General features: G+C 36.1%; 1 protein-coding gene across 1 annotated transcript; it reads right to left on the bottom strand.

The window, feature by feature from the left end:
• Window positions 1-335: 335 nt before the first annotated feature.
• Window positions 336-13,174, bottom strand: LOC106093204 (copper-transporting ATPase 1). The gene is made up of 4 exons (XM_013260225.2): window positions 11,801-13,174; window positions 2,665-3,911; window positions 1,725-2,528; window positions 336-1,653 (listed from the first exon to the last, which is right to left on the bottom strand). Exons 1-4 carry the CDS (start codon window positions 12,843-12,845, stop codon window positions 940-942), a joined length of 3,810 nt encoding a protein of 1,269 aa, XP_013115679.2. The 5' UTR covers window positions 12,846-13,174; the 3' UTR covers window positions 336-939.
• Between the last annotated feature and the right edge of the window lie 798 nt (window positions 13,175-13,972).

Here is a 13,972-nt window from a genome sequence, read left to right as displayed (position 1 = left end):
ACTCGGCTATGAAAATGACTTCCCTTATCATTGAGTTTGAACTTAAAACGGACAGCACTCATTAATTTGTGAGGAGTTTACCTTAAGGCAATGTTCATGAGCAAATTTGTATTTGCAATTTTTCCACTGTCGTTTAAAGAAAGGGCACCCCTCCTCTCATAGGTCGATTATTAATTGAAACACATACATGTTGCTGGGTTATATGGGGTCAACTCTTGTATTGATATATTTAGCGATTTGTATAAAAAGTAATTATCATTAATAATAACAACAAAAAAAAATATATATACATGTGTACATGTATATATGTATGTATATGTATATGAATATGTATATTGAATTGAAGAATTTTATTTAGTTTGATTTTGAGCATATGTTTGCAAACCAAACAATGCCTGGTCGTCACATAGTTACAATGGATTGATTATACATATAAAAAAAAAAGTTATATATTACAATATACATGAATTTGTCTTTGTGTGTGTTTTGTTTAAATCGTTTTAATTGCTATTACAAAATATATAGCTTTAATGTAAGCTTTTCTTATGGGATACTTTTCTATACACTTGTAGATAGGTAAGATTTCGAAAAGAAACTTAGCATTCACAGTTTTATAACTTCCTTTCTTTTTCCAATTTTTGGTCTTAAAAATACAAGTAAATGAACATTTTCAAGTGAGTGAGTGGATGTGCTATTTAGGGACAAACTTATGATGTGTATAAGGCGAGTTATGTAGAAAAATGATGACGTAAAATTTAACAAATAAACAAAAATGGATATTCACCTAACAAGAAAAATAAAATTAAGGAATACGTTCTCTTGCCATAACAGTGTGCACACTTGCAGGAGGCATGCATGTATGCACAAAACAAAACAATCAAATGATCAACAACTTTCTCATGTCTCTTTGGGTTGGCGATAATAGACACCTGGCAGAGTCTATAACTTTTGTAACTCGGTGACCTCTTGCAAATTCTTACTTTTGACTATTTTTGGCTTGATATATTCAACATCTTCGCCGGCCAACAGAGAGTCTTCGTTGGGGTCCATTTTAATGCTACCAGAGCTCAAAAAGATGCGAGACAATAGCGATGAGCTGGAGCGACGACGTGGCAAATCTTCCAGGCCTCGGTGCAGCGACAATTGGTCGGGTTCGCGTTCCTTGGATGTGGCCACATACTCCATGTAGTCCGACGTTCGCAATTTCGCTGCAGTAGGTTTACGATACAATTTTAACAGGAGCGAGGAGCAAACCACCGACACCGAACTGGCGGCCATTGCAACCGAGGCCATCCATGGTTGTAATGTAATGCCGAATGGAGCGAAAATACCCGAAGCCAAGGGTATTCCCAATAGATTGTACATGCTGGCAAAGAGGAAATTGTAGCGTATACGTTTGACAGTTTTGCGCGACAAATCCAAACAAGCGACTACATCCAGCAGATCATTGCGCATTAAAACTACATCGGCAGCTTCGGCTGCTACATCAGTTCCCGCTGAAATGGCAATGCCAACGTCTGCTTGTGCCAAAGCTGGACTGTCATTTACACCATCGCCTACCATAGCCACACGATGGCCTGCCTCTTGTATGCGTTGAATTTTTGCCACTTTATGCGATGGTAGAACCTCAGCAAAGACTCGATTTATACCAACCTGTGTAAATCAAGACCTCATTTAGTTTTATCTTCATAACCCAATGGGAAAACTTGTACCCCTCTACATACCTCTCGTGCTATGCTTGCTGCTGTATTTTTATTATCACCCGTCAGAAGTATAACATCAATGCCCATTTTTTTCAAAGTATATACGGCCAAATGGGCCTCCGGTTTAACCATATCGGAAACTGCAAACATACATATCAGTTGTCCATTCAAAGCGCATAGCACCGCCGTCCTTCCTTTAGATTCCTCTTCGGCCATGGCATTATTGATTTCCGAAGACACCTGTATGGCATTGCGCAGCATCCATTCTCGATTGCCGATAAGTACATTAATTTCACTGTCCAGTACAGAAGCGACATCTCCAGCTACCTCTGGCACAGGTGCGGCTATTTGATCATCCAGTTGCAACAACTGTAAATGTTGCTGTTTTTGGCTAGCCTGTAAACGCTGGTTCTCACTTTGGGAGGGTATTAGTTCAGCAATGGAAACACCATTTTCCAATTGGACGGGAGCCTTTTGAATGTTGTTACCATGTGAACGGTAACTGTTCTCAAAGTTTATTATCTTCTCTGCGTTACAGGACTGTCTCAGTGCAGTTTCGTAATGAGAAACTGTAACCTTGATTCCACAGCCGGGAACGGCTTGAAAATTTGCCGATTTACCTAAAGAGTCCTGAGCCAACATATCTTTGGCGAACCTCACAATGGCGGAAGCTATGGGATGTTCACTATTCGACTCGGCAGCACCAACTATGGTAAGAGCGCGAGCCAGGCTGCAAAAGGTGGGTTTTACAAACATTATCACCTTTGAAGTCATCGGGGTACCGTGAGTGATAGTGCCAGTCTTGTCAAAAACAACAGTTTTTACCTGGTTATGACAGAAAAAAAGGTTAAGAGTCCTAAATTCATAAATTATCCTTCGATTTGGATTAGGTATGATACTTTTGTCATGAAATGAAGCTGGTATAAATGTGTTTTTGTTGTTTGTTTTTAACAATCATTACCTTGTGAGCATTTTCCAGCGCTGTGGCTCCTTTTACCAAAACGCCGTTAATAGCCCCTGTGCCAGTGGCCACCATAACAGCGGTTGGCGTCGCCAAACCCAAGGCGCAAGGGCAAGCAATCGCCAAAACGCTCAAGGCACACTTGAACGCATAACTCACCACTATGGTGTTGGTATCCATATGGGCCTTGTGTTCCATGGCCACTGGCACCAGGTTGGGATCTGCAAAACCCGCTATTATCCAGCCTATTAACGTCACACTGGAGACCACTACAACAAAGGGCACAAAATAGCCAGCGATGCGATCAGCCAATTGCTGAATGGGAGCTTTAGATGTTTGGGCCTCTTCCACCAGGCGGACAATTTGTGCCAAGGTAGTGTTCTCACCCGTGTGGGTGGCTGATATCAACAAGACGCCATTTTGGTTAATGGAACCACCGATCACCACAGCCCCTTTCCGCTTTGCAACTGGCATAGATTCTCCAGTAATCAAGGACTCGTCACATGTAGAATGACCATAAAGAACTTTGCCATCCACAGGCACCTTGGCTCCTGGTATGACTTTCAGAATATCACCTCTCTGCACGTAATCCACGGATATAACTTTTTCCGATGTTATTTCAAAATCGTCGGATATTTGTACAAGCACCGCTTCGGCAGCCTTCAAGGATAACAGTTTGGAAAGAGCCTCCGATGTTTTTCCTTTGGCAATATGTTCCAGCCATCTTCCCAAGGATATAAAAATCAAAAGCATTGGGGGTGTATCGAAGAATGTTAAAGGCGACGAGTTTTGTTCCATCAACACTGCAGCAATTACAACACCCACTGAGTACAAATAGGATATAGTAGTGACCATAGAAATAAGAACATCCATATTGGTGGTGCCATGTTTGATGGCTTTGTACGACTGCACATAAAAATGCCAACCGCCGAAGAACTGCACCGGTGTTGATAACAAAAACATAACTAGATTCTCCATAGACAGGCCGGGCACCAGACAACACATGGCCGCATGTCCTCTATTGCCCATTTCAACCATAAAATATATCATGGCAATCATGCAAGGTCCACCAAACAGTAGTGATATTAAAAATGCTGTACGCCATTTGCGTATTTCTTCCTTGTGCTCCAAATAGCTGTGGGCCATTTTATCCTTACCGGATAGTAAGTGGGCTTGAAAGCCCAATTGTTCGATAGCTTCACATATGTTACGGGGTCCAGTGACTTCGGTATTGTAGCGAAATTTTCCTGAGATATAGAAAATATGCAGGGTTAGGAATTGGTTTTGCAAATATTTTACTTGCTATGGACCCTAAATTGAACTTAGAGCATTTAAATAAGTCATACATTCCCATTCAGCTGCTTTGTTTAAACGATCTGTGTTCTATTGACTGTTTCAAATTAAATAAGGAACGTGCTATTTTCATGTATTCAAAATTGACTAACTGCATATGACAATTTAAAAAATCATTTCTCCCATAATATCATAATCTAAAGTTTTAAAACAAAAACAAAAGGAATTGAAATTAAAAAAAAAAACTGCGAAATTAACGTCAAGATCAATCCTTTAATGCACCCTTTTGCTTTCTTTCCTTTTCACTTCACTTGTGCCCCATAAATGTGTATTGACTTCATGCACTTTGTAACTTGTCATTGAGTTTGGTTACCTAATTATACTCGGATATACTGGTTCCACATTCAAGTAATTTGTTTTTTTTTTATTGCTTAGAAGTATGCAGGTATTTGTTCCGTGACAAAAAAAAAATACTTTTTTTTTCTGAAATTAGCACATTATGGATTAGCTATAAATAAATGTCTCTATAAGGAAAATTACTATAAATTTGTCACCACTTGGCAGAAATGAAAAATGAGAAACAAACTGGTAAAAACGGGCCGAATCTTGGATAACCACAAATATAGATTCTGCTAAAAATTTGAATTATTTTGTAATAAATGTATTTAAATTATTTTGTAATAATGAATTCGGGAACTGTTTGCGGCTTCTATGGTCCTTAGAATTCATAACGGAGCATGGGTATTTAAGTGGGTACTAATATAGGCCGAATCTAAACCGATATGACCCATTTGCAATTCCCATTGTGTGGTTTTCATGATTATCATGAGAAGCTTAGCTGCGATCTACCAGGCGCGTCCAAAGGTTGCAGATAGTGGAATACTCCATACGGAGTAGTTGGAATTGCAATCGCGGACAATCAGCGGTATCGAGAGGATAATCTCAGTGAGAGGCCGGGCGGCACCGGCTCTTGCACAAATACTGAGTGCCTATGATGCTCGATGTGACAAGGCGAGTGGCGCCTTTAGATAACCAATAACCATCACGTTTCCGCGGGGATCAGTCCTTAGGTCCGGAAGGAGCTTGCTCACCTATAGGACCTAGACGAGGATCGCCATATAGATATGTGGCTACAACAAAAACGTCTTTTAGACTTTTCGACTTTATATAATGGCAAAAGTCGCCTTTTAGACTTTTTGCAAAAAGTAGGCGTTTTGACTTTTTGTCAAAAATTTGCTAAATTTTCTAAATAAAATACTTCTATTTTCTACAAATTTTCATAATCTTGTGCCATCAAAATATAATCATTTGTTTGCATTTTCATAAAGGGAAGGTATAAAGAAAAGTTTTAAGTATAAAATTGACGCATTTTTATGTCAAACCATCCGCAATCTTGAAGCCATTATGGCAAACATTTTTTTTACTAAATTTCAAAAGTTTCTACATTCCCGCTTATTTTTCCCCTCTATTTGTATTTAAATTAAAGCTTGAAAGGGTCTTTATATCCTAGCCGACTAGTGTTTTTCTTAATGTACTTGGGTTTGTACATGTAGAACATCACATTTTATTGCACATATAAATAACGAACTTCTATTCTCTATCACTTCCTCTATAAATCCAAAAAGAAACACAAACATATTTCTATTCTATCCGGCATTATCAAAGATCTTTTTTCGAGTTTTCCAAATTTTATTGTTAAACATGAAAAAAGACCGCCTACCCCAATCCGAGTCTATCTATCAAGATTTCGCAAAATTCGATGTAAAAATTTCAAAAAACTCAACTCGACAAATTGGAACAAAAATTTGGGTTTCAGAGCAAAAATATTGAAAATTGGAGGTACGTTAGTATGGAACCTTCACCTAAAGTTGGGCCGATATGGAGCATATTCGATATATTCACATTTTAAGGGCTTAAGATATTTAATCTGAAGATCGATTTATATGGTAGCTATATTAAAGTATGGACTGGGATGAGTATATTTTAACAAATTTTTCAAAACTTTTGCAAAATCGGGGATTAAATACGACTTTTAGGAGATTCCAGTCTATGCGAAGGCAAAGATATAGTCCTATACAGCCCATACTCGAACATAAAGCCTTAATGGATAAAAAAGGTGGATAAAAAAACCCTTAATGGATAAAAAAGGTGAATAAAAAACGCTTAATGGTAAAATGCAGCCTCCATAAACATAAAACTATTTAGATGAATCTTACACTTATAAGGACGTAATCCTAAAAATTTGGCATGGATTTGCATAAACTTTGACATGAGTTATTATTACCCATCTGAACCGTTCATCAAATCGATTCTGCCATGTAAGCATTTTACCATATTTTGCTTTTCGATTAAATAACGTTTAAATAATTATTCAATTTAAAAAATATATTAATGGCAACAATCGTAAGCCAAAGAGCAATGAATGGTAGCACTTTAGAATAAAGTACGCAAATGAATCTCAGAAAAATTAAAACAATTCTTACCTAGCAGCAACATAAGTAAAGAAAATCTTGTATCCCTGTATAGCTTTTTTTTATACAGCTTTCTTTTCGACTATTCGACTTCAAAATCGATTATTTGACTTTTTAATCATTGAAAGTCGATCTCGACTTCGACTTTTCGACTTATTTACACAAAAAGTAGAATATATATATATACTTTATGGGCCACCATAGCGCAGAGGTTAGCATGTCCGCATATGACGCTGAACGCCTGGGTTCGAATACTGGCGAGATGTAACATGTCCGCCTATGACGCTGAACGGCTGGGTTTGAATTCTGGCGAGACCATCAGAAACAATTTTCAGCGGTGTTTTTCCCCTTCTAATGCTGGCAACATTTGTGAGGTACTATGCCATATAAAACTTCTCTCCAAAGAGGTTTCGCACTGCGGCACGCCTGTTCGAGCTCGACTATAAAAAGGAGACCCCTTATCATTGAGCTTAAACTTGAATCGGACTGCACTCATTGACATGTGAGAAGTTTGCCTCTGTTCCTTAATGGCATGTGGAAATTTACATTTGTATGGCGATGCAGATGAATACTACGAGGTTTTACAAACGGAATGACTAGTTTAGTATAGCCCCTATCCTATGGTGTTGGCATTAGCGAAGTCAGTCCAGCTATCTGGGGTTCTTGAACCCTTTGAATTGCAATAAAATAAGCAAATTTAGTCAAAAACAATGTAATTTCTAAAATTTTGGGGTTAAATTTTTTATGGGGGTGCTTAGCCCAACCCCCAGAAGCCTTTCGTCGCTAAAGGGTGTTGGCCATGGTTCTATTAAAGCTGAGTATTCTGTTCAGCTTTTTAAGTGGAATGCTGTCAAAATCGATATAAAAAAAAGTCGGCGAAAAGTTGACTAAAAATAGGCGGAAAAGTAATAACCTGCTTATAGTGGGGAAAATGGCAAAAAAAATCAAAGTGGCACTCTTAAAACCATGGCCGACATCATTTTTGTATGTTTTATTGATTTTAATAAATAATAAATTCAATAGGGAAAACAATAAATGAACATAAAAAAACGTGTTTTGGTATTGAAACAAAAACTTTAGAATGCTGAAAAATTCCGCCTGCGGAACAAATAAAAATGTTCGTGAATATTCCGAAAGCAGAATTATTATTATTCTTTTTTCATCATTATAACATTGTTTTGTTGCTTATGTATGAAATATCGGATCAAATCGAAAACTTTTTTAAGATTTAAGAAAAAATCACAGCTGTTTTATCAAGATTTTGACATTTAGATTTTCTTCAAAATCAACTCAGCAGTACTCAGCTGTTCGCTTGACCTCACACCTTAAAAGTGAGTCTTGGGTGTTGGCTATAACAATTTGGGAATTTCGTATTAAAATTATTTTTAAGATTCTGAAAGTGTTCCTTACTTCTTAAGCTAATGGTGCTTTACAATGTTCTACACTATGTTCATTCTGAAGTTGGCTGATTTTTTCATTAAAGATATATATATTCTAATAAAAACTTTATTATGTTTGCCTGTTATGGCTGGTCAATGAATTTATATTTATTTACAATACTTCTCGCGAATCGGAATGAGTCGAGCTAATGTAACCATCTACAATCTTGAGACTAAAAGACAATTCCCATATATACCATAATTATGATTTTCAAAGAACTAAGCTAATGCATTGGAACGATCTTATCTCCCAAGACACATACACACATACATATGCATAATCGTAAAAAAGAACTTTATAATATTTAAAACATATGTTCTTATACAACTAAAACATTGAAAATGTGTTTCGCGAATGAACACATAAAACACAAAAGTTTTCTCTACTTTAATTACAAGAGATTGTGGGGCACAATCCATTCAATATTGACTCCATTTTTCATTGTTCTGCAAAATTGATAAATAAGATTATTGTTGCGCACAACTTTATACAAATGTATATATATATATACAAATATACGGTTATGTAATATGTATGTGAATAATGTGCACATGCAGTTAATGACCCTATTTTTACTATTTGTTTCCACAGATGTCAAAAAAATTCCCCTTTTCAAATATAATTATCAGAAAAATATTAAATAGATTTCCATACACGTACAGTGTATATACAATGTATATATTGTTATTATGTATATGTTTTTCTTTCAGAATTAATTCCCCATCTGGGAATTTATTGTACATCTATTCATGTATATGGCTTTATCATCAACATTCTTTGATACATGCAATTGTGATCAACAAATATAGGTATGACTCATTAATATAAGACTTGTGGAAGGAAGTGAAGATGAAGTCCCCAGTTATACAAAATATATTTTGTCTGGTTGAGCTTTCTTTATTTGGCCTTATTGATATTCCATTGCAGGATATTGTCCGGCTTTAGACTAATGTTTAATGCTTTCTATTCAATTAATAGTATAGCAAAAAAAAACATTTAAAAGTCTGCAAAAAGTGTGTTGTTGATAGAAGCATTTGACTGGTTTCCTGTATTGCGATTTCATTTTCGACTATGATCCTTTTGATAACTTCTGCTGAGGATTTTTCTTGGTCGAAAATGAAATCGCGATACAGGAAACCAGTCAAATGCTTCTAGCAACAACATACTTTTTGCTGACTTTTAAATGTTTTTTTGCTATACATACTATTATTTGAATAGAAAACATTAAACATTGGTCTAAAGCCGAATAATATCTTGCAATGGAATTATTGAGATTCCAAGACCAAATAAAGAAAGTGCAAACAGATAAACCAAGCGAAAGGCACATCACATGTGGTGTAGGTCACTGCCTATACACAAAAACAGCACTGGCAGAATCCACCGTTGGACGATCGCCGTGCGAAGAACAAAAGAGTTTTGCAAAAGATGTTTGTGTTTGTTGCTATTAGCACATCGTTGGATAAGTTGGATTTGAATATGGGAAGTAAGATTAGATTTTTTTTTATTGTGCTTATGAATTAAGTCGTCTTAAGGAGTTCAAATTATATATTGAGCAACAGGCTCAAATTCATCAATCTAACGATAAAGGATACAAAAGTGCTCAGACTAGTTATGTTGTATAACAATTGATTTACATCCGCATAGCATATTTAGCACGGACAACAAGCCGAAGAACTCCAATCTCTTGTAATGTGGTACTAAACTTTTAATTCCTTCCATCAGCATTAATTGATATAAAAGAACTTTAAATTTAATTCAGTCATTCGAATTTGGTACAAAAAATTTTAAATAAAAAAGGATTTTTTCTTTGAAGTATTGAATATTAGTACGTTTTTTGCTCAATCAAACAATTAACCACCTTTACGTTGTTTGTTTTCCAATTTCCAATTTTTAACAGACTTCAAACGAATATACATAGCAATATCAAAACGACGATATGGAAATTAATGTTGGTGAATAGTTGTAAGCGCAATCAATGTTCACTATTTATCTATGCATACGAAAAAAGCAACCACGTTTGGTATCAGAGTGTAATTAAGAAAGAAATAGGAAATAGCATTTCAATTATAAATGATAACAAAGTGACAACTATTCTCTAAAATTTTGAATAAATGTGTTTTGACTTTATACTCTTCCATGTGCGAATGTTAAATGTGGTGACATTTTCATTAAAATACTTAAAAATAAGCAGTAAGTTTATCCAGGCTTTTGAAAAGTTAAAGGATAATCTGATCTTTCAGGGTTTAAGAAATCAAATATATGGGTGCTATATCCCCTCCGAATGCTGGCAACATTTGTGAGGTACTTTGCAATGTAAAAACTTCCTCAAAAAGGTGTCGCTCTGCGGCACGCCGTTCAGACTCGGCTATAAAAAGGAGGTCCCTTGCCATTGAGTGAGAAGTTTGCCCCAGTTCCTTAATGGAATGTTCAAGGGCAAATTTGCATTTTTTGCATTTGCATTTAAATAATCAGCCCAAATTAACAGAACTAAAAAATTCAATCGAATTGTTTTATAAACGAAAAGGCGGGTTTACCCTTACATGGGTATTATTGTAATTAGAGGTCTAAGATTTTCATGTTGCCTTTCCTTAAACACACTTTGCATTGTGTCCTCGAATCGTGGTAATAGACCAAATATTTGGCTTTTGTGCTGTTATTGTCTTCAGTTTGATCTTGAATATAAGACAAACTGTGAGAACTTGAATTGATCCATTAGCAAAGACTTTCATACGTACAAATGTATGCTTGTACATTTACCACGAAAACAAGTTTTAATTAACCAAGATTCATACATACATACATATAAAGAAACACAGAGATTTGGCAATTTTGTTGTTGTAGCTAGTGAATGTATTGCTCCAGTATTCAAGCATTCAAATGAAAACACAAACAAATATCAGCCGCCCGCCTCTTTGAAATACTTTGTTAATATTTTCTGTAGATAAGCACTGTTCGTCGAGTGCAAGAAAGTGTATTTGATAATAGTATTATTAGTCTCATATTTACAATTTCGATAAGATCTAGCTGTTCTTCCCAACAACAAAGAATCAAAGTGTCTTATATTTAGTCTATGGTAGCAAATGCGTATGTATGTATGTATTACAACTAGTGGGAACGAAAAACTTTCATAGTTAAGTCTGTTCATTTCCAAAATTTTAAGCTTTTTGCCTTGTACTGCTTGGGAAGAGTTATCTTTTATAGAACTAATGTACATACATATGATAATAAAGGCATACTGAACAAATATAAAACGTTTATAAAATGTATAACCAACAACACTAAATGCATCAAAGTGTCATTGACATACTTTTCTTTAAAAACTTGAAATAAAGAAATCGAATAGAAATCAGATATAACCAAATATAATTTAATTGAATTCAAAACTGTTTGTTTAAAATAAACTTTCTGAAACAAAAATAACAGGGATTGAAGTCTTTTGCAAAGTCACTGCACTGAGAGGTTTAAATTAACTTAAAAAATTGAGATGCTTTGCATAACAGAACACAATTATTTATGAAAACTTTGTCGCATATTAACATAATATGGAAATAATTCCCCTATTGCTAATTATTTGTACAAATTCCCTTTTCAATTGATCTTTAATTTCGTTCCATATTTAAATGACTAGCGAAAAACAAATCTTTAGACATACACACCTACACACATATTTGATTGAAATGTGTACCGTTATACGTATCTGAAAAAGTATTACCCAACATCCATACAATCTTTACTTGGACGGGGGCATGGGGATATATGAAATGAGTTCATTGATATAAAACGTGTTCAAAGCAGCAGCAGGGAATGTTTGGTGTTTTGCTTTTTTGTGCTCTTTGTTAATGGTCTTTAATAAGAAAACAAAGGTAGAAAATAAATTGCAAATTGTTTTGTTTGCTAACGCAACGTAAAAGATACCAAAATCACACACTCACCTCGTTTTGTTAGTAAAGTAACGGAGGCTTCGGATATCCCTTTCAGTTTTCCCACATGCGTTTCTATTTTATTTACACATGATGCACAGGTCATGCCCAAAATTTCTATCTCCACTTCAGCCTCGCCGCTGTTGGGCTCATCGATCAACTCCGAGGGAAATCCCAGCTCAGTAATTGATTTAGCTATGCTTTCGGGTGTGATTACATTGCCGTTGTACTTTACTTCCGCTTTGGCCGCCAATAAAGCCACCAAAACACTGTCAATACCGTAAATTTTCTTACAATGCTTCTCGATGGCGGCCACACAACTGGCACAAGTCATTCCGCGTATGTGCAGGAAGCATTTTGATAAAAGTTCGTTTTCAACTGGTATGGAAGTGGCATGTCCATTGGTTACAACCTTTAAGGGGGTGGCAGCCACCTGTTGCTTTTGTTCGTCATTCGCTTGTGTGGGAGATTTTTTTATTGGAGATGGTGGAAGTGAGTTATTTGTTGGAGATGAGGAGGACGTTTGTTCTAATGCACGCGCTTCAAAGCCCATGTCGTCTATCATTTCGGCAATAAGATCTGGAGTAAGTATGGAACTGTCATATTCCACTATTGCATTTTTGTCTTCCAAACATACTTTGATTGTTTTAACGCCTTCCTTTGTGCCAATATTACCTTCAATATTACGCACGCAACTTTGACATGTCATGCCCAAAACTCTTATCACACACTTGGGAGGATCTGCGTCGGTCTGCCCATCGTAGGTGCAATCAAACCCCATGTCGTCGATGTCGTTTGCTATTTGCGTGGGATTTGTTATTGTACTGTCGTAGGTGAAATAACCTGCGTTCTCTTGCAGTTCCACTCGACATTTTATAATTCCGGCCTTTGTACCTATATTTCCTTCAATGTTGCGTACACAACTTTGGCAGGTCATTCCCTTTATGGCCAGTCGTACTTCTTTCGTGGTTGCCTCATTTGCCGTTGTCGCATTTCCCAACAGTTCAATTTCGATCAGGCTTTGATTGTCCGAAGTGAAAGGCATTTTTTCTTCCATTGCCCTCGTCAGTCACACTTGTTGTTGTTGTTTTGTTGCCAGCCTGCCTGTTATGCTATTATGTACACTTCACTTGCGTTTCAACTTATCTGTGGCCGAACACCACCACTAAAACACTTTACTTTTTATTGTTCCTGCTACGTGATTAAGTTAAAATGCCGATTCACATTGGGTAATTTTGATTTTTCCTATTTTCATTTACACGGACAATTTTTACACTACATTAATTCCTTTGTGCCCTTTTGGAACCAGTGAGTGGCAGCGGAATTCTAAAAATTCAAGTCTAAAAACACAAAAACACCATTTCAACACCCACTTCCCGACGACACCAAACAACTAATATGCAGACTACGAAGCCGAGGCTTTCCGTCGGCGGTTGCGACGATTGAAAAATTCAAATCGGCGACTGCATCAAGATATATTAACCACGGAAGTGTACAGCAAACAGCTGAGTACCATTTTTTTTAGCAAAGTGCGCTATCTGTCAACGAATTTTGGTTGTGTGTGCATTATAGTTAAGAATCATAACACACACAAACAAAAAAATAAATAGCGTAGCATTTTTTTTGTTGGGCAACTGCTTCTACCTTTAAATTTAAGAAAAATTAAGTACAATTTTTTCTCGCGGAGTACACTATCTGTCAACGAGATTTTATAGCGTACGGTTGTGTGTGTGCTATATAGTTGAGAACCCTAGCACACACAAACAAAGAAAAATGGCGTGAACTAGTAACGTACTCTAAATCAGAGTTGCACTGATGACTGATTTTGACAGATAGTGCACTCAATTTTTTGTTGTTGGCCAACTGCTCCTACCTGTTAAATTTATCTTGTGTAAATCAAAGATTTTGGGAATTATGCAATATATTCAATTGCTTGGTCTTCCTAATATCGTAAAAGTGGCACACATTTGTAAATGGAAAATTAATTTGCAAATTATTGCGAAATTTCGCTCAATTGTGTTGAAAAAGTTTGTGAAATAACCAAATATAAATTTTCTTTATCTTTTAGCATCGTTAATTACATGTTTAAAGGACAATTTTTTATTTAATGAAAAACTTGCAAAATGTAAACATCAACCGCAAGTAAAAATAGTTTCACGCACGTATGACCCTATTATCTGTGGG

This window comes from Stomoxys calcitrans, chromosome 4, assembly GCF_963082655.1.
Source record: "Stomoxys calcitrans chromosome 4, idStoCalc2.1, whole genome shotgun sequence".
Taxonomy (NCBI): domain Eukaryota; kingdom Metazoa; phylum Arthropoda; class Insecta; order Diptera; family Muscidae; genus Stomoxys; species Stomoxys calcitrans.
This window is presented reverse-complemented; position numbering and strand designations above follow the sequence as displayed.